At 52.3% G+C, this 25,489-nt stretch overlaps 1 protein-coding gene across 2 annotated transcripts; it reads right to left on the reverse strand.

Annotated features, from left to right (window-relative positions):
* Positions 1-4,025: 4,025 nt before the first annotated feature.
* On the reverse strand, positions 4,026-25,469 carry VAMP7 (vesicle associated membrane protein 7). Of its 2 annotated transcripts, none has more exons than XM_064463462.1 (8): positions 25,321-25,469; positions 18,152-18,310; positions 14,900-14,957; positions 13,121-13,258; positions 8,247-8,337; positions 7,564-7,631; positions 5,122-5,214; positions 4,026-4,313 (listed from the first exon to the last, which is right to left on the reverse strand). In XM_064463462.1, the coding sequence occupies exons 2-8, from the start codon at positions 18,295-18,297 to the stop codon at positions 4,245-4,247; spliced, it is 663 nt and encodes a 220-aa protein (XP_064319532.1). In that variant the 5' UTR covers positions 18,298-18,310; positions 25,321-25,469; the 3' UTR covers positions 4,026-4,244. The 2 variants fall into 2 exon arrangements, with proteins under 2 accessions (XP_064319532.1, XP_064319533.1); XM_064463463.1 differs by lacking the exon at positions 25,321-25,469 and adding an exon at positions 23,891-24,166.
* Between the last annotated feature and the right edge of the window lie 20 nt (positions 25,470-25,489).

Below are 25,489 nucleotides of genomic sequence, written 5' to 3' on the forward strand. Positions count from 1 at the left end.
CTACACTACAGCTCTTATAGCTCTGCACAGGTAAACAGGTCACCAGAGGAAGCCTCTTGTGATGGAACTATTGATATTTACCTTTAATCTGCTAACACCCACCCCACTCTTACAAAATCTAAGGAAAGGAAAACAATTCACAGCACTCGGTTCACGTCTTTCCTAGAACATCCACAGGTGGCCTCAGCAGAACAAAATACAGGCGACAACACTCGCAGATAGGGAGCCCTGCGGGCTGGTGAATAGCAGAAATCACTTTTCACACCAGGTTTGTTTTAGGAAGCCAAAAAAAAAAAGGGGAAGAGTCTGACTCTGGTTAGTTGACCCTTCACCCCTTGTGCAGTACTAGTCACACACTAGGAGCTTTGAGACCGAGGCTGGGTTTGTCACCCCTTGAGCTGCACCTGTAAGCTCGTAACTGAAAAGCAGCAAGGGTTTCTTTCTCATAGTCCATTAGAGTGAGCAAACGTGTACCCCTGTTTTACTATACACTCTGAAGGCGGAGCTGAGCACCATTTTCCTGAAGTTGGAATAACCCTCTCCTACTTCCGAGCAGCTCCACAGATCTCCCAGCCAGCAAGAAGGAAGGTCCTTGTTCAGAGCACCGCTACAGTCACAAGAAGAGGCAGATGAGGCGGCCCCGGGGCTGCTGCTCCTTCCCTGCATGCAAACACCTCCCTCCCTCAGGTGGAAGGGTCAGAAATGACTTTTTACACAAATAGGCTTCTCACCACCCCCAATAAAGCTCTGCAGGTTTCCAGCACTGTCCTGTAAGGGCCTTTCCTTTAGGGAGAAGGTTCTTGTCTAATAATTCTGCCTGGTAGAAGAGCTGGAACCTGGTCATGTGGAACTCATTTACCTTCCCAGTGCACGGAAGGGTGAAAGACCAGCAACGCTTCAGTCCGCTCTCTCTAGTGTGCGAGTCCTCCTTTGCCTTTGCCGTGGTCTGCGTTCCAAAGGTAAGCGCACGCCTGCGTTCTCCAGGCAGTGTGTTTCTCTGCAGCCTCCTAAGTTGAGACAGTTGCTGCTATTTAGTGGATACTTCACAGATATTTAATGCTCAGTAAAGAACAAAAGCTTTCTGGAAAAGTAAAATGTTTGAATAGTTTAAGGTTCTAGTCAAAGCTTATCAGGGACGTGGTATCATTTCTGTGAAGAACTGCAGAATGGATGCCCACAGAGATACAGGTTTGGACACCCATTTCCAGAGCAGAGGCTGAAGAGAGGATTAAGCAAGAAGGTTAACCAGGGCATTTCACATGTCAGTCTGACGCTGACAAGCACTTGGAGGTGGCCGTCCCACTTCAGGAGAGGGCCACAGGAACATCAGCACAAAACCCAGCTCTGTAATAACTGCCACACTAATGAGGTGTTAAGTTTAGTCCTTTAATTTCTCTCAGCTGTTCTCACACCAAGTGATCATCTTTCAGATTTTTATAGTCTGTATCGTCCTGAGCCCTAGCAGACACCATCAGAATGCAGCTTTGCCTCTAACCAAGATAACAATCAACTGAACTCAAAGCTTCTGCAAGTTTAAGAGGAAATCCGACTCCCTCACACTGATGCACGAGCCTGCTTCCAAAACCTAACGCTACCTCAGCATTTTGTGTTCCTGAGGGAGATGAAAGGCTACAACGTTTTTACAGAGGCTCCGTGGACGATGGCGAATCAGTCTGTGCGCTAAACTCTTCTAGCAAAGGCGGGTCCTCCCCAGCCATGACGAGAGAAGAGGAAAGGCCTCCCTTGCTAAGGATTTCCCTCAAGACCGTGGGGGTTTGTATCCCAGAAAAGTGCCTTAAAAGTTTTCACACAGATTCCACATAGCTTCCAAGTAAGACCGCCGCGCCGCTGCCTGTGTCGCTCTTCCTCCAGCATCCTCTCCACCCACGAGTGCTCCAAGCAAGTGGGCACCGCCTCCCCCAGCGAGTCCCAGGCTCCGAGCTCACAACCAGGAGAAGCAGAGACTTTTCCCCACCAGAAATAAGCCCCTGTCAAGTCACAACAGGCTCTGGCACCTGCATCGAAACTGAGCCAAATCCCTGCACAGCCGAGAGGTTCTGCGCAGCCGGCGTGGAAGCTACTTCGCAGCAGGACTGCTACGGGCGACTGCCCCGAGCCGCCGGGCGGGGGGACACCAAGCGCCGCAGCGTCACACACAGCACACGCTGGTTTCACGGAGCGCGTCCTACCACCGGCCTACACCTAGTGCCAGACCCACCTCTCACAAAACTAAAGAACTCCGCTTTCTGTACAGTGATTTTATTTAAATCAAGGTAATTTTTGTTTTTACACTAATGCCTCAGTGCATCCTTTAAAAGGAAAGGAAGTATTTTCTTTAAAAATATTTGTACATAAAGATGACAAATCGTAGGAATGAACACGGTAACATCAACGATCCCTAAAACATGCACAGTCGTACACCAAGCGGTGGGTGGCTGTAAGAGCAGGAGGTAGGAGGAAGGAAACCTTTCTCTGAGCTTTACATTCAATTAACTCGAGTAGCAACCGCTGCCAGTGACCGCAGCGCTGCTCAGAACCACCGACGCTTTCGGGGTATCAAGATCTGATCACCCTTAGTTAAATTTCAGCCTAGTAGAAAACAAATCCAAATAAGCACAGAAGTTTTATAGGCTAACTCCTTATCTGGCACCTGCTGGGAAGCTCCAAGGCCAGCGTAACACCCCAAGAAGAGCCGGTGAAGGCCTGTGGCAAGCTGGCGCTGCCGGTCACAGGGAGCCCCGGCACCAACCAAGCGCTTGAGTTTGGCCACCAGATTAAGCCTCCCCCTCCCATACCTCGGCAGCTTCCACCCGCCGTTAGGAGCCACTTCCCTGGGCCAAAACGGTGCCGCTTCCTTTGTGGGCCACGTGATGCCTTTGAGAAGTTTCAGTTGTTTCTATTCTCTTGGAAACGAGCCTGTAAGATACAGGAGAAGCCCCTCACCCCAGGCAACAGCAGCCGCGGCTCCAGCAGCCGGGAGCGGCCTGACGGTGCCCATGTCCGGCTGGGACAGAAACGCAGCATTCACAGCTTCCAGCAGCAGGGCAAGCGCTCCCTGTCCTCCGGCAGCAGCACATCGTCAGCGTACCTCATCCTACGTTTGGTTATTAGCCTCGGGTTTGGTTCGGTTGTCGTTTCAGAGGAGTATGTGCTACTACGTCCTCTGAAAGAGCCTTTCGTCTTCAGGCCATAGAGAAAGTAACCATCCATCAACTCCGACCTTCCGTCCCTTCTCTGTCCCTGGTTTTTAGCGCACACCCTCGGCGTAGAAGCACGAGCAGCAGATACCTGACACCTCGTCAAGCCAGATCAACAGATTGGCCCCCAGTTTCACCTTAGCAAGTGATACCATTAGTATTCATTTTAGTCCACCCTCAAAAGAAGAACAGGAGAAATAACATGAGAAAGCAGATACATTACTGCAACCTTAACTATATGCGACTGTCTCCTTTACTGTATTGATTTAGCCACAAATTAAGGGGGGGGGGGGGGGAGATGAGGAAGAAGTGAGGATGAAGAGGCAGCCATCTCCAGACGCTGAGGTGACTCAACACCCTCTCCTACCACCTGCAGAAAGACCTCCAGGAAAAGGGAGATTTCATACAGAAGCAGCACCTACATCTTACAGTGCATAAAGCCCCAGCCCAAAAGCCACTCCTTCCATTCCTACCAGTATTACACTTGCAACCTCTACGTGTTGAAACACTGCAGAGCGACCTGAGGCCAGACATGCGGGGAGAGGCACCTGGATCTCCTGTAGTGGTAGAAAGTGGAAATTCACCTGCGCCCATCTTGTCCCTCCCCTGTTCCCTTGGCTCAGCCCACCCGGAACGAGCCTCCAGCGCCATCCCCACAGCGGGACGGTCGCTCGCAGGACTGGCCTCCACTTGCACGCTCACAGGAAAGTGCAAAGCTACACGGACACAGGGGCGAGCATGCACGTAACCCTCCAGGGTTGGACATACCGCCCACCCAGCTGAGAAGGCTGCAGCTGGGACAGAAAAGGAAACAAACAAAAAAAAATATCCCTTCAAGTAATTTAAAACAGCCCGTTCGAGGTTACAGCTGCACAGAGCAGTGACCAGCTGGGCCTGTTTGGGGTGATAAGGCAAAAAGTCTGAAGTCCTGGAGGGATGGAAGAATGAGAAGGTGTCAGTAGTGAAAGATTAAGAGTTATTCTGTAGGTTGCTTCTTCACACTCCTGTGATTCTCATCTCCAAGTGACCAGCACCAGCTGCCTCCTGTTACTTCTGCACACAGCTTGGCCACGCGAGCCCACCGCAGGCAGCCGAGAGAATGATATAGATGATAACCTGGAGAGAGAACACAGCCACTTCAGTACAGAATCAGACCTGCATCATTCTGTCAACGGCTGCCTTGGCCTGGCAATCAAGGCACACACCTGGAAACCCCAGCCATTCACACCCCCAAATAACATGTCAAATGCTCGCAGGACATTGTGCCAGGGGCTCTTCCTCCACGCCCTTGCAGCAACGTGGGGATGAGAGCCGCCCTCCGGCAAAACACGGACGAGGGTTCAGTGGTGACAAAGTACTTGGCACATCTGACCTGCAGTTACACTCCAGCAGCCTCACATTAGCACTGTTTGCTCTTCCCATGGTATGAATTTTGTGAATTCATGGTGTGAGTTTGGGGCTCTCCTGTGCAGGGACAGGCGCTGGACTCGATGGTCCTTGTGGGTCCCTTCCAGCTCAGGGCATTCTGTGATTATCACGGGCCAGAGGTACACCATCGCATCCAAAAAAGCTACTGCAAAGTTAAGTAACGAGATACTGACACGACTAAAAGGCCTAAAAAGCTATTACAGATAGAGTAGCCTTAGCTTCTAATGGAGCTGGCCACGCAGCTGCTGTGGGAGGCACTTAGAAGCTAGACGGCGCTGTCTGGAAGGCTTTTCCTATTGCCTTGACAAGAAAAGCTGCCTGGCACGCTGCTCCTCCCTCCGCACCTCGCACAAGACCATGAAAACGCTTGTTTTACAGTTAAGACTCTTGAGGCGGAGCTGAGTACATGCAGGTCTAAAGACAGTAATACGCTATTAGAGTTTTCCTGTAGTTAAGCCTGACTTAAGAGCTGAAGGTTATCGTGTTCCATACTTACAATTGATACAATGATGATGACGATGGTAAGCTTGAGGTTCTTCATACACATGGCTCTAGCAAGGTTCCTGCTGGTAGTTTTGAAAGTGACTGACTACAAGAGAAAGTAAAACAACTAATGAGTTCCTGTACCTGCTGCACAGGCAGCTGTGCCCCAAGAAGCCAGATAAAGAGGCTCTTCCCAGCTACCGCCTCCCTAATAACCCAAACCGCCACAGTTACTGCCTCCAGAGCCATTTAACTCCTGCAGTTACCTGCCCACAAAACCGAGCAGGCGTCAAGAGAAAACCCTCCTGCACTACCGCAGGGGCGAGATAAAGGGTAAGTCCAGAACCAGCTCAGGGTTGTGCCTTCCCAGGCTCAGCTTGGGAGGATTAAACACAGAACACCAGTAGGTCTGTAGGATTAGCCTACCTCAGAGCACTTCTGGTTGGGTTCTTGTTTGACTTCCAACCTTTTGGGAACTGAAATGCTCTAAAATATTTATGAAACTACCGATCTAATCGCCAACATATTACACATGACATTATTACTGTAAATACACCTGCTGAAATGAGACAGCCCACGTTGCTACTCTTGACAGCAGTTCCACAGGGGCTAGACAAGTCCTTCAGTGCTAGAACTTTCCTCCAGGATTTGGGCTTGCTGCGTGTTACGGAACGCTTGTGGTCGCCCTGCCCCAAGTCTCCTGTCGGCATCCTGCAACGCCACCCATTCAAAGCAGGCTTTGGTCGCCGAACGACCTCAGACACCCAGCGGGCTGTACTAGTGCCGCTACTCCCACCCGCCTTCCCTCAACGGCTCACGCAAGGACAGGCCTGGCGGGGCAGGCTGCAGCACCCACAACGAGCCAACTCAGCAGCACGCTCTGCTGGTGATTTTCAGGTCTTCCCCACAAACCCCCCCTCCAGATTTTTCAGATAAGGCTACACCAGGCAGAACCGCACCCCCGCGAGCTGCGACTCTGACTTAAAGCCGAACCCCGTGCTCAGCCACCCTCCGAGCTCCAGGAGCGCCTCTTGCTCGGCTGTGCAGTTTCTACACGTGGAAGCAGACTGCTGCATCCCAGCACGCCTCGCCTCAGCCCAGACCAGTTCTCTGGAGGACAGGGCTACTCCCACCACCAGCTTCCTCAGGCCTCCCTCCCCAAAGCGGGCCCTTGCCGCTGTTGCTAAGAGGGTTCTAACACGTTTGGTTTATGGACGATATTCTGGTGGTCAAGGCTCACTCGGGAATGATAAAACAGCCACCCTGAAGTTTGAGAACTTCAGCCCGGGCTCTCCTAGGACGCTCACCGTTGGGCTGCAAGACAATCACTAGAGGCACAGCCCGTTCCTTCATTTTCTGCACGGTTTCCAAGAACCAACACTCCCTGGGAGAGCCCGTACATGAATTCAGCCTAATCGCGTTCCAGCCCAGCTGCAGCATCACCTGAGGTTAGACCACCTCTTGCCACCACCGGAGGAAGCGCTAAGGTTTAAGCACCCGACAGCTGGAGGACAGCATTCCCTACTGGCTGAGCTCCAGGCATCTCCACTAGCTCTCTAAAGCGCGAATGCTTTTTGCCGGCTTAGCGACGCCTGGACCTCCACAAGCCCCGTACGGGAGATGGCGGCGCTCTCCTGGGCCGCGGGTTGCCTTCTGAGGGTCGGGTGCCAAAGGAATTGGGCACCACACCAGGGCTCTGCAGCAGGGGACGCTGAGCCAGGTCTAGGCATTCCCAGAGCAGAGACAAGAAAGCTTCCAGAGCGTCCCACTTCACTAGATAACATCGCGCTTTGAATTTTGGTTTCTTGCAGTCTTTTCTCACATAGAAACACCCCATGAAGGTCCAGAGTCTTTTACAGGTTATTTAGGCGGAACAACTCAGCTTTTTTTATTAAAAAGCACTACACTTTCCCTGTTGGTAAACTAGAACAACTCTACAGATTAACAATTTTCCAGTTTACCTGCACCAAGCTGACTGCAGACCAGGCTGGAGGAGAGGTTTTAATTATGATCTTTAGCTTTCCTATCGCCCCAGATAAAGAGAGGGTGCAAGAGGCGACGACATGAAACACCACCGCTTGTGCTGGCAGCGTGTCAGCCTGCGCGCTGGTTGTAGCGAACAGGAGGAAGCTGAAGCTGGCTCCTTATCAGGATGGGGAGCGGCGCTGCCGCTGTGTAACAGCCACCCACAAATCCCACCGGCACCGGCAGGATACAGAACAGATGCACGGGACACCTTTGCTCTCCTAAAGGAGCTGCAAGGCTGGGATGCAGCTTGGGGAACAGCAGACAGGACCTGGGCCTGACGCAGGGAAGGATCCCCTGTAGATCTAGATGCTTCAGGGTCTGCTTAAAAGCAGGTCTAGATGCTGGTCTTCACCTCCGCTGCTCCCTGATGAGCACAACTGATGCAGTAACACTATTTCCCCATTTCTAAGTTCTTCCCCAGACTTACCGAATCCACAAGATTCTCTGTTTTATCGATCAGCAACTCCAGCTTCTCTCCTCTTTGGGCCACAAGGTCTGGAGAAAGAGATAAAAACCCAGATCTGTTGGTAGAATCCCAGTGCAAAAAGCTGCTTCCGATACCCGCACCCAACTGCAAGCTCTTGGCAGCAGCTTATCAGACACCAAGTAGTTCTCAGCCCTTCAGGGACTCCCAGGCAACAGCACTTAAGGAACAGTCTCGCATCACACAGGCTACGTTTGGGACTGACCTGACTCAATTTTGGACAACTCCAGATCTAACCTTCTACTGGTTAGTGGCCAGACTTGTCAAAACCCAAACCAGAGTCTGACACAAAAGCCCCAAACGTAAGCTACCGAGGAGCATTTCCCTCCCGGCAGCTGCAGGAAAGCCACAGCGACGAGCAGACCAAGCCCAGAGCACGCTTTGCCCCACCACAAGCCGTGCAAGCTCATCTCAAACAGGACTCCTCACGCCCACGCGCCACCCTCGGCCAGGCTCCACGCAAGGAGCAGCTTGCGAACTCGGAGCTCCCCCAGCCCCTTCTTCGGGGGTTCCTCCTCCCGAGAGAGGCTGCCCCACCACCAGCTTGGCTCTCCTCCTCTCCCTGCGGGACTGCCAGCCTGGCCCAGAGGAACGCCGCACGCGTGGCACTGAGGGAAGCCAGATACCTATGTTTCGAACCATGATTCCTTTAAGTTCATCGATTTGAGCTTGCGTCTCTGCCACCTGGTCAGTGCCCTTGCTCTCCGAGTGGTATTTCTGTAACAAACGAATAGTCAGTGAAAGCAGAGACCCTCGACATTGCACTGCAGTTCCTTAAGGCAAAAAAAAAAAAGGAAACTCTCGGTCACTACAGAACAGCACAGACATAAATGTGAGTCTTCAAATCACCCGAGACATCTATAAGGGGGCAGCAGACCAATATCTGACGTTCTCAGCCACTTACGGATCACAGACGCCCATCCGCTCCTGCGCCGCAGGAGCCGCACGGCAGCCAGGTGCCTCCAGCCTCCAGAGTCCCCAGAAATAACAGCCCCCTTTCAAAGCCTAAATAACTGGCAGCAAGGAAGGGAAGATAAGGCAAGAACCTGCGAGAGATGGTTCACTAAACGCCCGGGCTTCCATCAGCGTTCCTGCTCCCGCACTTCATTTCTGAGCTATTTAGGAAGGCAACACACCTTCATGACCTTCTCTGCTTATCTCTGGAACACTGCAATTTCACAAGCGAGACAGCATCCAGCTGCCTCTGTAGGTGAGCATCAGAGGGAGCTCCCGCAAAGACAAGGAGGGCCTGTGAGCTGGAAGCCCCACGCCGGGAGGTGCTGAGGACGGCCAGGCCTTGCCTAACTGCTCTTCCTGGAGAGAAGATTCAAGCAGGCAGGAGCCAGACTGCTGCGTCCTAGACCCACCCCGGAGGATTTCACACGCCACCTCCAAGCCACAGGCCGACAGCTTTGCCGATATCGAAGCCCTCAGGTGCGTTACAGCGAGTGGGAGAGGCACGCACGATACCCCGGTGCCGTGCTCCGCGGCCGTACGGAGCAAGCTCACCTGCTGCCTTCTCAGACACCCACAGAAGCACGCTCCGTTCTGCGGCCTTGCAGAGGAAAAACACGTGACACGTCGTAACCTGTGCACGTTATCCCTCACCCTTAATTCTCTTCCCTTCAGAGGTGACAGGGGCTTCACTGTTCTTCAGGTTTTGGGATCACAAGCGAACCTTCGGTGACTGCACGGCGCAGGCTGGTAGGCGAGAGAGGCACCAGCCAACGTCCCCAGGGTAAAAGGAGTCTGGCGGTGCTTGCAGAATCAAAGGAGGGAAATTGAGGTGAAGCCAGCATTGGATTACTGCGTTCTGCTACTCCGGGACTGATTTTAAGTCACCGCTCTCACCACAGGCCCTTTGCAGTGCAGCTCTGCGAGCCGCAGCTGCCGTTACCCCACTCCCTGTAAGTCACCCTCACCCAGGGAAACAGGTCTCTAGAGCAAAACTCAGAAACGGTTGCTCTCTAAGCTGGCAGCCGTGGCACTCACACCTGAGGCCTTCCCAAGGCATCCCTACTTCAGTAAGGGACCACCTAAGGAGGCTGACAGCAGAGACCAGGACTAGATCGCGACTGCTTTACTTCCTGACCACCCTTGCGGCTACTTAAACCCCAATTTTCTTCTGAATAAGCATTTGATTTGCATCTATTTCTGATAACGAGGGAAGCGAGAGCCTCTAACACTAACAGCATTGACATACTCAGGTCACAGTTAATGCACTGAGGCGACACCTCCTCTGACCCTTCTCCTCAGAGGTTGGTTTTTTAGGAGACTGTGCAGAACTGGCATGCCGTCAAAGCTGGTCACTGGTTTTACTGGAAGTGCAGCCTCCCTTTTCAGTGTTATCTGTGGGCTACACCTGAGCTGTAGCATGATCTCTGAACTGCCAGATAATCTCCTCGTCCATCCTCAGCCTCTCACTAGACAAACTCCTTAAGTTACAGAAGTCACCCAGGTAACAGCCCTGCTCTGGCGCTACGTGTAGTGCCTGATCTCTCACCTCAGCAAGTTTTAGAGCCGTTTGAGGGAAGAGCTTTTTGTCATCGCTGACTTCTATTAGTTGATGCCCGGGTTTCTATCAATATGCAAAAGCTAAGCTAGGCAGCTCCTCTCGTGCTTTAGAGAAACGGAAAGGCTGGGATTTTGAGAGGAATATCACCACCAGGGCTCTGAAGACCGCCTGGCTCTTCCGATAAGGCAATTCATTAAGCTTAGTCCAGCCACGAATAGCTCACAATTTGATGAGTCATCACTTCATATAGTTTCAGTCTCTACATATCAAAGCTTGGCAGAGAAGAAAAACTCGGTCCTATCACACACAGGAAGTTAATCTCATTTTTCATGCGCAATGCACTGGGTCCTTTTGGGTCCTTATTATTCATTGCTTTCGATCTGCTGCATAAGCCAAAGAACAGTTTCTGCACTGAACTCTGTGCACCTCGACACGCTCCAAACCACCTCCGCTAGCCACTGAGGGCACCAGCGCGAACGGCTCCTTTCAAACGCCAACACAAACTTCAGGCAGCAACAGCGCAAGCCCTCACTTCGCCTTCGCCCGCCGCAGAGCCCTGGCTTCACCCCGCACCTCAGCGCGCTACTATTGCTGCTGGGGAGCGTTACAAAGCTCGCCCGGTTTCTACACTGAGAGGCAAGGGCTGCGCTCACGGGTCACCAGCAAAGGCCTCCTGCACCTGTAACATCACCTAACCTGGCGCTTTCAGTAGGTGAGCAGGAAAAACGCCAAGCCCTTCACGGAGAACAGCAGCAGCGCCGACACGCTCGCAGCCAGAGCGGAGCAAATCGAGAGCTGTGGGTACAGCACCGGTTGCAGCTGCCCCAGGTACAGGCTGGGTACAAGCTCTGAAAGCCAATATTCCAAGGACACCTTATCTTTAATTCAAGGGACGTCTCTAAAAAAAACAACCCCAAACCAACACTGCTCAGGTTATGAAGTTGTCTGTAGTCAGTTAAGGAGTTAAGATTCAGAACACTTTCCTTATAGACTGTACAGCCTGAGGTTCTGTGCACTAAGGTTATTGACCATATGAGTCACAGGGCAGTTAGTTATTCCTCCTCTATTTTCCATCTGACTTCTTTCAATTTGACATTACATCTAGCAACAGAGCTGTACTTTCCCCGGTCCTGTTTTCTCTGCAGGTGCTGCGAGCATACCACTGCAGGCCAAACAACAGGGAGACGTGCAAACTGCACCATTTCCCTACATTAACACCCTGTTATTTTTAGAGCAGCCCATTCCCACACCTAGAGCAACTGCTCCCTGCTTTTTCTCCTCCTCTCCCCCACAAACCCCCCCCCTCTGAAGCAGGGCGGGGGGTGTTTGCAGGCCCAGGTTACACATCAAGTCAGCACTGCATTAAGAAAAAGTGCTCTGTGAAACGCATCTCATTTTATAGAGGGCTGGACGGAAACGCACGCACTGCCGTGCGCTCAAGTACTTCGGAAGCTCTACCCCTACGCTGCCGGGAGTGAAATACATAAAGCAACGCAACTACTTCAAACCTCTGCTGTCTGGCAGCCGTGGGCTTTGCCACACCTCAAATTCAACGCAGGGCAAGCAAAGCGCTTCTGTGAAAGCGGGACAGTGGCGTCAAGGCTGCGTCCGATTCCTGTGCTGAGCAAAATCAGCCCGTAACTCCTCTGCGCTTCAGGAGGGAAGCGGAGTCCAGCCCAACCTCTCCCTTCAGGAGTCCAAGAACAGACCCAGAGTAGCTAGAGACTAGAGAGAGAGACTAGAGAAACAGACTAGAATCTTCTCAAACCTGGAAATGTCTTAAAAAGGCGGTTGACAGTGTTTTGTACGTGCCCTAACGACAACACTCTGAGCTCGGCTTTAGTTGAGCTGCCAGCAGGGCCAGCACACGGAACACGTAAGGACGGCGGTGCCACCCAGTGCCAGCGGCTGACAGCAACGAGCGACGCTGCCAGGGGCAAAGCTCAGGCAGACGGCTCCCTTCTCACGGCGAGGAGAGGGGTGCCCCAACAGCCCCCCCCGGACACCAGCCTGCGCCAGGAGCAGGCGACCACTGGGGCAGTGGGCAAGGAGACGCCTCAGGCCGCAGGCAGCCCCCCGACGGCAGCCGTCCTCGCTGCAGCTGAGCTCGCAGCGCCGCACCGAGGCTCGCACGTGCTGTTCGGTGCCTGCACAGACCCTGCTCACACGGGCTTTATCTTCCTTCCAGACCAGATCACACTGGTGGAGCAAAGGCTACAGTGCCCAGACTCAGAATCCAGCATTGTCCTGAACACCACTGCAGCCTCAGCTGAGAAGTGCAAACTGAGGGCAAAATAGATATTCCCCTTACTTCTGCAATACCCTCACACTTTTAATGTGGGGGCTTGAAGGGTCCAAGGCAGACCTCAGCTCAGAGAATGTGGGACCTTTCACAAGTCGTTTATCCTACTCTTTAACCTCCTAGCAATCTCGCAGCCTCTGTGCAAGCCAGCTGGAGAATCCAGCACTCGACTGTAATCCCGGCCCAGTTCTTTCCCCCCAAAAGGGACGCAGTGCTGTAAGGAAAGGCGCTGTCACACTCCAGCAGCGTGCCACTGAGTTACCCTGAAGCAAGGAGGAGAGAAGCGAGAGGCAGTTAGGGATTACCACTCAAGTTCTAGAGTTTAGTTTAACAGAAATGAAGTAACATGCGTTTGTCTTGCTCTTCGTGACAGCGACATCAGCTTGCCCTGGGCAGTCAACTGGAACTAGGTCTGACATTTCAAATGTTACCATTAAGACCTAATCTCCAGTGCCGCTACCTGGTACCAACAGTTAATGCATCACTCTTAACCCCAACCCGCTTTCACCACCAACATAGTGACGCAACCCAGCCGCCGGGTAAGCGTGGGGAGAACAGCCAACTCCCCTGGCTTTATACCCCGACTCGGCACGGTGCTTCAGTTCCGAGTGAGAAAATACAAAGAGAATTTCTGGGGAGAAGTTTGGCTTCCTAGGGAAACCCCATTCAGCAACAAATCTCACCAGCTGCGCCGCTAAGACACTCGAGAACTCGCTGTTCATTGCGTAGGGAAGGGCTGTCTGTGCTCTTGAGCCATATGTGGTCTGAAACCTCTTCTTGATCTCGTTCAGGAAGTTGAAGGCTCTGGATCGTTCAAAGTCCTGGAAGGAAGAGAGCAAACCACGTCCAGAGCTGTGTCAATCAGGAATAATGCAGTTTACAGAGCACGTAGCCAGCTGTAGAGAAACTGCGATCATCAGTTCTTACCAGGCAACGCCGCATGTAACACTATGGGCTTTGGTTATCCCGGGGTTTGAACAGCAGCCAGATTTCAGTCTCAGCTTCGCAGACACTGGCTGCACCAGACTTTACTGGGGTATCCACAGTTCTAATTCTGTGCCTGGTACCTTTTTCCAGTGAGGGAGAAGTTTTTGCTTCAACACTTCGAGAACCGAGGAGTATTATGCATATTTCACTGACAATTAAAGGCTAGCCTCTCCACCTAGATTCTACTGCGCTGGGGCTGCCAAGAGAGAAACTAGGCAAAACCGAAAACTTAAGCTCAAAACTAACTATTCACGTGCATTTGAGTTCCAGGCTTAAACTTCAGAGCTGTGACTGATGTGAATGAGAACACAAGCAGTAGCTCCAATGGGGAAAAAGGCACCTCAGGTTAGCACCTACTATCGTCTTTCTTTGATATCCTGTATCGGGTTTGCGTGGCAAGGGTTTGGTAGCCGGGGGCTACGGGGGCGGCTTCTGTGAGAAGCTGCCAGAAGCTCCCCCACGTCCGATGGAGCCAACGCCAGCCGGCTCCGAGACGGACCCGCCGCTGGCCAAGGCCGAGCCCGTCAGCGACGGTGGCAGCACCTCTGGGGTAACGTGTTTAAGAAGTGGAGGAAAAAAAAATCTGTGCAACTGCAGCTGGAGAGAGGAGTGAGGACGTGCGAGAGAAGAGCCCTGCAGACACCAAGGGCAGGGAAGGAGAGGGAGAAGGTGCTCCAGGCACCCGAGCAGAGATTCCCCTGCAGCCCCTGGTGAAGGCCATGGTGAGGCAGGCTGTGCCCCTGCAGCCCATGGAGGATAGGGGTGGACCAGAGATCCACCTGCAGCCCGTGGGGACCCCACAGAGCAGACGGATGCCCCCAAAGGAGGCTGTGAGCCCGTGGGAAGCCTGTGCTGGAGCAGGCTCCTCCCAGGAGAGAGGAGCCCACACTGGGGCAGGGTCCTGGCAGGACCTGTGACCCCGTGGGGGACCCACGCTGGCGCAGTCTGTTCCCGAAGGGCTGCAGTCGGGGAAGGGACCCACGGTGGAGCAGTTCGTGGAGGCCCGTCTCCCGTGGGAGGGACCCCACGCTGGAGCAGGGGCAGGGTGTGAGGAGCCCTCCCCTGAGGAGGAAGGAGCAGCAGAGACAGCGTGTGATGAGCTGACCACAACCCCCACTCCACATCCCCCTGCACTGCTCGGGGGGAGGAGGTGGAGAAAAATCAGGAATAAAGTTAAGCCTGGGAAGAAGGGAGGGGTTGGGGGAAGGTGTTTTAATTTCTCATTATCCTACTCCAATCTGACTGGTAATAATTTCCCCAAGCTGACTCTGGTAACTGCCCAGTGATCTCTCCCTGTCCTTATCTTGACCCACCAGCCTTTCGTTATACTTTCTCTCCCCTGCCCAGCTGAGGAAGGGGGGGGATGGAGCAGCTTTGGGGAGCACCTGGCATCCAGCCAGCACCAACCCACCACACAAACAGATACAAAAAAAGCCAAAACCTGTCTGTGCAATAGCTGTAACCAAAATACTTACATCATCTGTGATGCAGAGGTATATAATCCTGTCTTGGCAGATGTAATGAAATAGGTAACTGCAGAGAAGAAAAAAGGAAAAAAAGAGGTCATTTGGAGCTGCCACAGGACTAATCTTCTAGAAGACACTACTGCCTGCTGGGCCTTCAAGGGCTGGAGAAGTAGAAGAGCAAATTCCAGGTACTCTACAGGAAATCACAGAGATGCCTCCATGCCCCAGCCATCTTGGTCAAGGTAAGCATCTCCATTCCTCCAAGCTACAGTGAATGAGAAACCACCTACATGTTAGAGAACCGCTGCCCTCGCGTACTTCGCAGCAGTAACTCCGTGGAACACGGAGCTGCCAAACAGCTTCAGTTCCACATTCCGCCAGACGCTTGTGAATGCAAAACCCTGCCGGGATACTCGGGTAAGATTTGTGTCCGATCCCCATCGATGTACGTACAAGCATCCCTGCACTAGTTCACGTGCGACAAGAGCTGCAGTTGATCAGAGTGACCAGAAAGACAATACTTCAGTGAACCGCGCTGGTAGCGACCTGCTTCTTTAGCCTTGTGTGCGGCCACTGGGTTGCGCTGCCTTAGGTTTTCATTGCAAAGGCAAAGAGGCAAAAGTAACCACAGCAGAAAATGAATTAGAACAATAATCAGGCTAAACAGGCTTGAACCATGTGGCGAGGTTAACTATTCATGTAAAGACGCCTTCGGTGGTGCTGAGCGAACACAGATGTTAGTTAATGCAACCCTCAGTATCCTGAAAAACAGCACAAACCAGTTCAAAGCAATATTCTCCTATCAAAATTAAACCAAGCTGTTATTTCAGGCCCACCAGGAAAAAAAAAGTCCTTAGTTCGAACACAACTAAACCCAAACAAGGACTATTCAGAGCATTTAGCTCAGCTCACTGGCTTTAGCTGTTGCTTTTTTATCACGTTGCCCCCTCGCCACATTTGATGCTCCAGTAGGTGATGCATTCTTCTGATGAGTACGGCAGGACAAAATAGTAAGAGTTCCAAAAATGCCACACGAATCCTTTTTCCCCCCCCAATTAAAAACTCTGTGGATCCTTTCACTTTGACATTTGTGTACGCCCAAAACTTTCCCAGTAAGCACGTGGACCCTCTTGCAAACTCCAGAATAAAAGCAAGATCGTGCATGTGCTGCACAGCAGTCGCCTGGTGCAGCTCTAAGGGTGCAGCTCAGCAGCTTTCAAACTCAGGTTTGGTATTATATAAATAAGATGACAATGAAATAAGCTTTAGGGGTGGGTTAGAAGTACAGTAGTTTACTGCCCAGAAGATCTGGTCTGATTAAAAAAAAGCCCCTGCATATCTGCAGCCATTGCCTCTCCTTCCTGGAAGGACAGAGGTACAGCTTGTCTGGTACGACTTTGTAGGCTCTGCAGCGACTCGTAGAAGAATCTCAACAGCAGAGACAGAACATCCCCGAGAAATCCTGACGCTAGAGGGCTGCTTTTCCTCGGCGATTATATAAAAGACAGAAGTTCTTACAAACAAAAAGAACTCATTAAATGAGATGAAGAAGTTCAAACAAAGTTAGAGAAACTCAAGTTTTTTTCCCTCTTTCAGAAGAGGAGAAGCGATCCTAGACAGACAGATAACAGGGCTCTTTTCCAGCCTACAGGCTGGAACCCTGCAAGGCAGGAGGATCCCTGAAACCCTACAGACAGGAAGAGCGACAACTCCTTGCACTCAACTGAGCTTCACAGCTTTCACATTCTGCCCAGTTATCACGGTCAAGGGAAAAAGAGAGGCTGTTCTGTATCTCTGCAAACCCAAAACCTTGCTTTTTGACAGCAGGAAGAAGCTGCCAGCTCCAAGCACGTGTCTATGAAAATGCCCAATCCCCCCAAAGAGATGGCTAGGAACTCTCCCTTCCCCTTTCCTAGAGGGAAGGCAGGCTTGGCAGATTCTGACCAAAGATGTGGTTGTCCAAATCACAGAAAACAAGCCAATCTAAGACTTGTCAGAAGAGGCCAACTTCAGCAGAGGCGACACCCTGATGCCAAGTTCAGCGCCCGGAGCTGCAGAACACCACCTGTGTGTTTTAACAGCACAATGCAAAGCAGAACAACCACAGACTGCAGTGATCTTCTGCCACATTTGTTAAAGCCTCGTGAAAGGGAAGTCAGTAACGAGCAAAAGATTCTGCACTTCACAGCGTGCTTTGCAAGTGTAGATGCGTTAGTTACCTCGGTGCTCCCCGGCAAAGAGCAAACCGATCTCCACCACAATTCAAGCTTCCATCCATAAAAATGCTCTACGGCACTCCTAAAACTCAGCTTTGTAGTTGGTTGAAGAGCACTCAAGGCACAGTTAAAGAAAATAACTGTACCCTTAAAATTACAGTAGGAAAACAAAAAAGAGATTCAGCATCCGAAGTACTTCAGATGCCAGGGCAGGCAGCTCGCTCACACCGCTCTCCCCCAGGGACTTTAGTGCTTCCAAGCCAGGGAAAGGTGTGGGCAGACTGCCCCAATCCTCACCTTTTGAATCCCCAGGCAGCCAAAACAGCTTTAAAGCAACAGCTGGGGCAATACCGAGACTCCAGCCACACTGCCCATTCCAAAGACAGAGCCGAGGTGGGCTCCACGCTTCTAAATTTGCTTTCTCCACGGTTCTTCCTTTGGTTTGCACACCAGCACACTGACTTACCTACTTTACACGTGCAAGAAGTCAGCATAGTCTCAGGCAACGTCACATCTAATCCCTCCGTTCTACCAACGCTGACCAAGGGCTGTTCAGAGATCTATACAAGCCTGGCAAAAACCCTTCCGACCCACAGACCAGACTTGTGGTAGCTCAGGATGGCACTACAACATCCGTCAGCACTCCTTAAAGCAACCAGGACCCACAAGTGATCTGAGAAGGGAGACCTATTTACCTAAAGCCATGCTCAAGCCTCAGAAAAGCCAGCAAAAGTCTTCAACAAGCCCAACCCCAAAGACTCCAACAACTTACTACCCACAGCTGAGCATCCTCCAACTCTGGAGTTATATAAAATTAGAAAACTTAATTTCATATCTGCTGCCTTGGTACTTATTGCTGAGGCTAAATTCAAACCCTGGCTATGCTGCAAAGTTCTGGGGGGGAAACGTAGCTATTGAGCTGGCCGCACACTCAGCAAGCAAACCAAGGCACCCAAATCTGCGTTTGGCCACGCTCCGTTTGCTCCTGCCCTCGCACATGTTCACTAGTCCCTCCTCCCATCCCCAGGAGCGAAGCATTACTCACTTCCCATGTGAATAGGTCAGTTTGTTGTTTTCAGATGGTATCTTCGCTAGGATCTGCTCTGTCACCTCCAGGAAGTTTCCTCCGCACCAGGCATGTTTGGCAAGGATGGTTGTGCCCCTCGCCACGACAGCGAACAGGATAGCCATGACTTCACGCTACCTGGAAATAAAAACACTGCAAGAATTAGACTCGCGTTCTTTGGCCGAGAAAGCATCAATCTTCACAGTATTCCCTCAGCGGAACGGGAGGGAGGCATCAGGTTGTTCAATACTTCGACAGGATACCATTATCAGAAAGCTGCTCTCATTTCCCCTTTTAGGTTCCGTTCAGAACAACACCAAGGCTACAATAACCTCTAGAAGGTTTTCCTTATTGCAACTGCACGGCGTCCTACAGTCAGTGATCCCATCGTGAATTTTGCCTACCTTGTTTCCAGCTAGATTTCTAGCTATTAATACTTTTCTTTTTGCTCTTAAACCCTTAAGTTTTTTCTTGCTCGTTATTGACAAAAGTGCCTGCGGCCAGCAAGCTCCAGTTCAGAAAGGAAGTAACTGTCTTGCAGCTCTGTCAACAACAGCTCATTATACAGGCCTAGCCCACCATCCCTAACACATGACTGCTCGGGGGTGAGGCCTTGGCTTTGATCGCTATCAAACTGAAGTAGAAAACCCGCCACTTGCTTAGAGTCGCACCACACACGTCTCCTGTTCATGGTCTAGAGCGTACGCTGTCCCAAGGCTTCTGTGAAAGCGCGTAACCTGCGCGTCTCAAAGCCACTCGGCACATTCACCAGCTGATTACCCTCAGCACCGCGCCGTTTCTACACGCCAACGTTCTTGCATCCATATCCAACTGGACAGGTTACAGTGTGCATGTGTTTGAGGGCCAGACTTCTGTGAAGTCTCCAGAGCTGGGAAAACACGCCTGCTGTCATATAAAGGGACACACTTAATCAGCTCAAGTATCATCACATTAATCTACCGACAGACCCAAGATTTAGCATGTGAAACCACATGTCAGATCACGGCTGTGACATCTGCTCGGCTGATCCAGCACATCCATATGCCTCTTTTCTGCTTAGGAAAGACTTAAGAAGGCTTTTGACCCTGCAAAACCCAAAAATCTTATTTTCCACTTTGCATTCTGGCTGGAAAGATCACACGCCTATTTCAATGCGGCCAAGTAGCTCGGAGGCCTCTCGAGAAATAGGTACAACAGCAGAGAAGCAGCGGTTTAGCTTCAGGATCCGAAGGCCACGGGCAGGAGGACTGAACATAGGCTACACCCAGCCAGACTTCCCACCCCTCCGGCGCCGGCTGCAGGGACCCATCCATCTCTTCTGTAGCGGGGGTCAGTCCTGCCGAGCGCTGTGCAGACAGACCTGCCCCGAAGTGGTGCACAAACGGCCACGGCAACAGCGGAAGAGGTGGCAGAGGAATGCAGAGCTGTTAACAAGGCTGTGAAGTGGAGATACAATCACTGCCCCACCGCATCGGCCCTCACTCTGTCAGTCTGAGCTTGACAGATTCAGGCGTGGCCAGCAACGATCTGGTACTCCCCGAAACCTCCCACAGGTCTAAGTGCTCAACATTGGAGGGGAAAGAGAACAAGCTCGTGGATTTATTCAGAGAACAGACTCCACGGCTAAGCTACAGCCACGTGGGAGTGCCGAGCCGTTCAGAGCCGGCGCTGCCGAAGGGGACGAGCTTGACAAGGGGCCACAGCAAGCAAGGTGGGAGCAGGACAGGAAGGCGTCTCCAAGGACGCTGCTTCGGAGCGGAGCAGCCAGCCAAGCGCGCTCTAGAGAAAACCTGAGCCTTAACAGCGCCAGGAAAGGGGAAGGGAGAACCCACCAGAAAAGCCTCACACCATGCAGACCCAAGTGCCCAGATAAGCTGTTCTCCTTCGCTCCTCCCGATTTTAGTAACGCAACAAAAGGGCATCAATAACTGAAGGGGGGAGGAAACAGCAGAGCACTAGGCAGCAGCTCCCCTGAACAGATCTGCTGCTTTCGCTTCCTCCTGGCCTAAAGCTGGCACTCCTCCGACCCATGTCCGTGCCCCTGCACTTCTACCAAGGGCACGGGGGAAGCCCCTTGTGCTGCTTTGCTGCTTTACTCTGAGAGCAAGACCTGTTTTCGGAACAGAGGCAGCTTGTTGTGTTTACCTGCTGCTTTTTGCGATGACAGCTTCCCTTGTCCTCGCTCACTGCGTCCAAGCATTCACCCACCACTCCCACCTAGACACCAACCTCATCGGGACACAGCTCAGGGATTTCAACAGGATTTACATCCAGCTGACACGCTTGCACAAAACCCGTTAGGAATAAGGAAGGTGAGGAGTGCCCACGCTGGTGGACCCCCTTTTGCTACTGGTAAAGGAACTGGGGTTTGCAAACAGTCGTTCCCCTGCCTTGTCCGCCCTCCCCTCCAGACTGAAGCAAGCAAGCTCCAGCTCATTCAAAAACATCGGCGCGAAGAGGTAACAAACAGCTAGGTTTGTTTTTGTTTCCTCCCACGGTCACAGGCACACTGTCTTGCAGCTCACAACTGCCCTCTAACATCAAGCCCGTCAGCATTACAGATATAAAAGAATTTGGGTGTGTTTTTCTAAGAGGAGATGGTCTTTAAACATAAGGACAGGTGGTGCTTATTGTGGTCAATTAAACAATGCCAATGTCCACGTGAAGATGACTGTGGAAGTCACAGAACATGCAACAACAAGCATAACAGTTTTTCACCTTCCACACTTTCTAAGGAAACTCCTCAGCACAAAGATACCCAAGGAGAAAGACCATAAAGCAGAGAAGTCGTGATTACTCACGATCTGTAACACAAAAATGAAAAGAAAGTTCAAGATGAGGTTCCAGCAGAAGAGAGTAGTTCTTCACACAGTGTGTCCTCCGAAGGTCGCTCCCACATGTTATCGCAGAGGAAAGGAGTTCACACAAGTTTAGAAGATAATTGACAAGTTTATGTAGGAAAAGAATCACTATTAAACAATTATCACCCAAGCGGCTGCTCACTGGAGCCTAACAGTTCATCAGGAGTTTCTTCCCTAGGCACCAGAGCCAGTCCCACCTTCGGGCTGACTCACTATGGCCGTTCATAGCACAGAGAATCACTTACTCCAATGATTATTTGTTTCCAGGGAGAAATACTGTGGAAATAGTATCTTCATGCAGCAAAGCAGATTGCCCACCAAGTCAGACCCACGGCCCAGCCCCAGCCGAGGTTATGACTCTCACAGTGCTTCAGCTTTAGGGCCGCTCTTCTACAGGAACAAGTCAGAGTCACACAAAAGCCTACAAAGTCCCAGTGCTCCCAGTTAAAGGAGTTTAAAAACCCGCTTCCAAAGCATCCTGTCATCTCCTGCAGCACTTGAACTACCAAGAACGTCACACGACAAGCAGAAAGCCAAGTCATTCGCAAAGCCTCTTCGGAGCATGACCACAGCCTCTTCCTCCCAGCAGCACCGAACCGGCCTGCCAGATCACATCGTGCCAAGAGCGTTTTAGAGCCGCCCCGCTGCAGAAAATCCACGCTGCCTCCCAGCAAGCTGTAGCTAGAAGGGCCCACAGACCGGCCAACCTGCGTACACACAAACCGTCTGGGGGTGCTCCAGCCCCGAGCTCTGACATCCCGCCACGGAAGACTTAGTGGCCAGCCTAGCACAGCTTGCCATTTATTTTTTAAGCCAGCCTTAAATTGCTGTGTCAACCACACATTGATTGCATTAGAGCAGGAAAAGTAGTCACAGATTCTAGTGATATTTTGCTGCCTCGGGCCTTAAAAAGCTGCTCTCAGCTCTTGAAAGCACAGTGCTACAGACACGCAAGTCTGAGGGTCACAAAGTGCAGCCTGTGGTGCTCTAAGCCAAGGCTCACCTCCTTCTAGTTAAACACAAGCTGAGTAAGTTACTACTAATCACGAGTCCCGCCTCCACAGGCCTGAAGAGACCAAAAGCTTTAGCCTGATGCTCACAGTGTCCAAATACTCCTATCTTAAATGACATGGCATTGAGCCGAAGCAGGGATTACCCAGAGCTAAAACATAAAGGAATGAGTAACTCCTGGCAACCTTCCCGGAGGAGCCACTACCTCCACCTGAAGGAGCTGGAGCAGAATTGAAGCCAAGCAAAGCCCCAGACCCAACACATCCATAGACAAAGATGAAATAAAACTAAACCTTGGATAACTCAAGTTAAATGCTTATCACACTAGAGGCAAGGGCAGCCACACAGCCGATTCTGATTTTGCAAAAAGAAATGATTAACCGCCACGCCACTGTTCCTAGTTTCTCCTGATTAAAGAGACAGCAGCAGCTCGCTCCCACCTGACAAGGCTACAGAGCGAGAACATTTTGCCAGCAAACAGTAATACCTGTGGCCACAAGAAAATCCAACTGTCCAGTCCTCCACAAGTGATCCTCTACAAGCACAGGCTCCTCCCCTATCCCACACCTTGGCCTTGACTAACTTAGTCAGAAGATGAAAACGACACAAACTGCATTTTATTCTGTTTTGTACTCACTCAACACCCAACCTTCTTCAGGTGCCGCCAACCCCAGCTTTCCCAGCCACTGAGCAGCGCAACTCAATCTGTGAACAGTTACAACAGCACAACTAACCCAGGAGGGATTTATTACACAACCACATCCCCTCAGATCCACCAAGACACAGTCGCCTGCGATGTTTTGGCCGGCCCAGCAACTGAACCAGAACTGCGTCAGCACGTGGTAGGACACCAGGTCACAGCCAAAAATAAACAAACAGGACTAAGCCTCTGAGCAATCAGGTGACTGGCAGTTATCAAGAGCTCAGTCTCTGCACACTGCAGTCACTCGGCCAACGGGGCCAACACAGAGGAGCAGTTGTAAAAGAGAAAACATCCACGAGCCCCCCCACACCCACTGCAGATGATCAGCAGGCTGCAAGGCAGTGAGCAACTGCCCTCAGAACTAGAAAGCCCACGCGAGCAAAGAGACACCTTAATTCCCTGAGTAGAGCAACTCCAGGTTCAAACTGAGGATTATAAAGTGGTTTAGACAACTTCTACAAGTCTCCATTCTTTCAATACCGGACATTTGCAGAACAGACATTAGCGAGGTGAGACCTCGCTGGTACCACAAGGGAGGTGACGCTGGAGGATCCCACCGTGCGACGGCAAGGAAATCAACTCACGGAACTCACCGCCCTCAGCCTCGCTTCGCAGGCAACAGCCACGTACTCTGCAGCGACACCTGCCCCCAGCTTCGAGCAGAATGGATTAAACGGAGTAAAACAGATTAACAAGGACCATATTTCCCTCTATAAGCAGGGTCTCATGCAGCCCTGGAAAACTCATGTGTTACTGTTGTAATACAAATCTATTAAACTGCTAGTGATCTCTCCTCAGAGGTTACAAGAGAGTCAGGAATTAAATCCATTAAAATCAACCCCTTTGTATAATCTGGGGATCACAACCGTTTTCTACCTAAACTTACAATACTGGATGGCCGGGAGTGACCAAGACCAAACATTCCTAGAAGAAAACCCAACTTAGAGCTACCAGGCAGGCCTGGCACCGAAAGGCTCCGCATCAGGAGGGAAGGGGGGAAAGGCCGCATTCCTCGCGCACCCAGAAAACACCACGGATCCAACGAGCTCCTTAAGCAGCGCCAGAAGCATTTGGCAACTAACAGAGATGAAGCACAAAGGCGAGTCAAGTATTGCATTTGGATTGCAACGTCTATTTACTCACTGCAAGTCGTGCCACAAGACGCAGCAGGCTGCCGTCCGCAAGGGCTCTCGTGGTATTCGACTGAAAGGCCCAGAAAAACCTGCAGCTTCTTAAAGAACGGCAGAAACGCAGGTTCAGTCTTCAGCGGGCTGTTTAAAACTTCAGGAGGGATGATTTACCGTTTTCAAGGGAGACACAAAATAACTCGTTCATTGCTCTGACTTCACTGAGGATCTAGAATAAACTATGGGACGGCAGATGTAAGAGCTGGGGCAAGGAGCGGGGCCAGAAAACTGGGCCTGCCCCCCATCACCAGCACTGCCCTCACCAGCCAAGGGGGACTCGTCAGCTCTTCGCCTTGACCAGACGACTCACAGGCTCGGTGCCAACAAGTGACAGGGGACGTTACTGCTTATATTCCCAGAAATCCTCTTTACAGAAACCAAGGGGCATCACGTTACCACTGGCGTTAAACACCAAACGAGCGTAGGTGATGCAACCCTGCGAGCTGCAAACCGCCTGCCTGCAATAAGATGATGGTTTAAGTACGGTGACTTCAGCAGAAGGTAGCCTAGGCTTCCCTTTAACCCTTCCTTGGTATCTGCAAGCTATTATTCCTTTAAAGGACAATCCAACATTAAGCCCTGTAGTTTATTTGTTCGCTTTAAGCCTGGGAAAAGTGACATTCATGCACCAACTCAACAGTTTAGCCTTCTCCCTGCCCATGTAGCTTACTTCAGGTACCTCCACTTCATCGTTACAGGAACAATTGCTAAATAACATTAATCCAGTTTCTCCTCCCTGCCCGTCACCTCTCCTGGAAGGCAGCAGAACGCGCTTCAGAAGAGGGGTAAAGGAAGAGAATACAACAGCGGCTGGGTCAGCAGCTCTCTGAAGACACGTCCACCCTCGACCACGCTTGCTTGCGGGGTCCCCCCGCCCCGGTACCCCACCGCAGGCATCACTGCGATCGCTCATCGCTGTCCGGCCTTTAAAATCCGCGCCAGCCTTGGCTCCCAGTTACACCAGTAAGGCGCCGCTCGGGGGTTAGCGCAGCGCAGCGGCCACGGCCGTCCTTCCCGGCCGTGTGCTCCCACTGACCCGCTTCCCAGGCTCCCGAACCATCCGCCCCCGGGCCCGCCGCGCCTCCCCGCAGCGCCCGGCGCCAGGGGAGGCCCCTGACCGCCGGCGGCGGCCCGGGGAGCGGCCCACCCCCGGGGCCGGGGCCGCCCAGCCAGCCCCCTCCGCCTGCGGGGAGGCGCCGCCGGCGCCCGGCTTCCCCCCCGCTCCCACCGCCGCCATGGCGCGCCCGGCCCGGTCGGTCAGTCAGCCCCGGCCCCGCTGCGGCCTGCCGCCCCCCGGGGAGGGGGACCGGAGACAGCACCGCCCGCTCGAAGGCCAACAAGGCGGCTCCCCCGCAGGGCCCGGCCTCCCTCCGTCCCGCCGCTCACCGGCCGCCGCGGCAGGAGGGAGCGCTCGCAGGGCGCCGCCGCCCGCCGCGCTCCTTCCTCCCCGCCCCGGCCCCGCCGCCCCGGTACCGGCCCCGCCGCGACGCGCTTCCGCCGGCGGCCGTAGCGCCGCGCGCTGCCTGCCGGGAGTTGTAGTTTCCCGCCCACACCG

Source organism: Phalacrocorax carbo, chromosome 11 (genome assembly GCF_963921805.1).
Source record: "Phalacrocorax carbo chromosome 11, bPhaCar2.1, whole genome shotgun sequence".
In the NCBI taxonomy this organism is placed as follows: domain Eukaryota; kingdom Metazoa; phylum Chordata; class Aves; order Suliformes; family Phalacrocoracidae; genus Phalacrocorax; species Phalacrocorax carbo.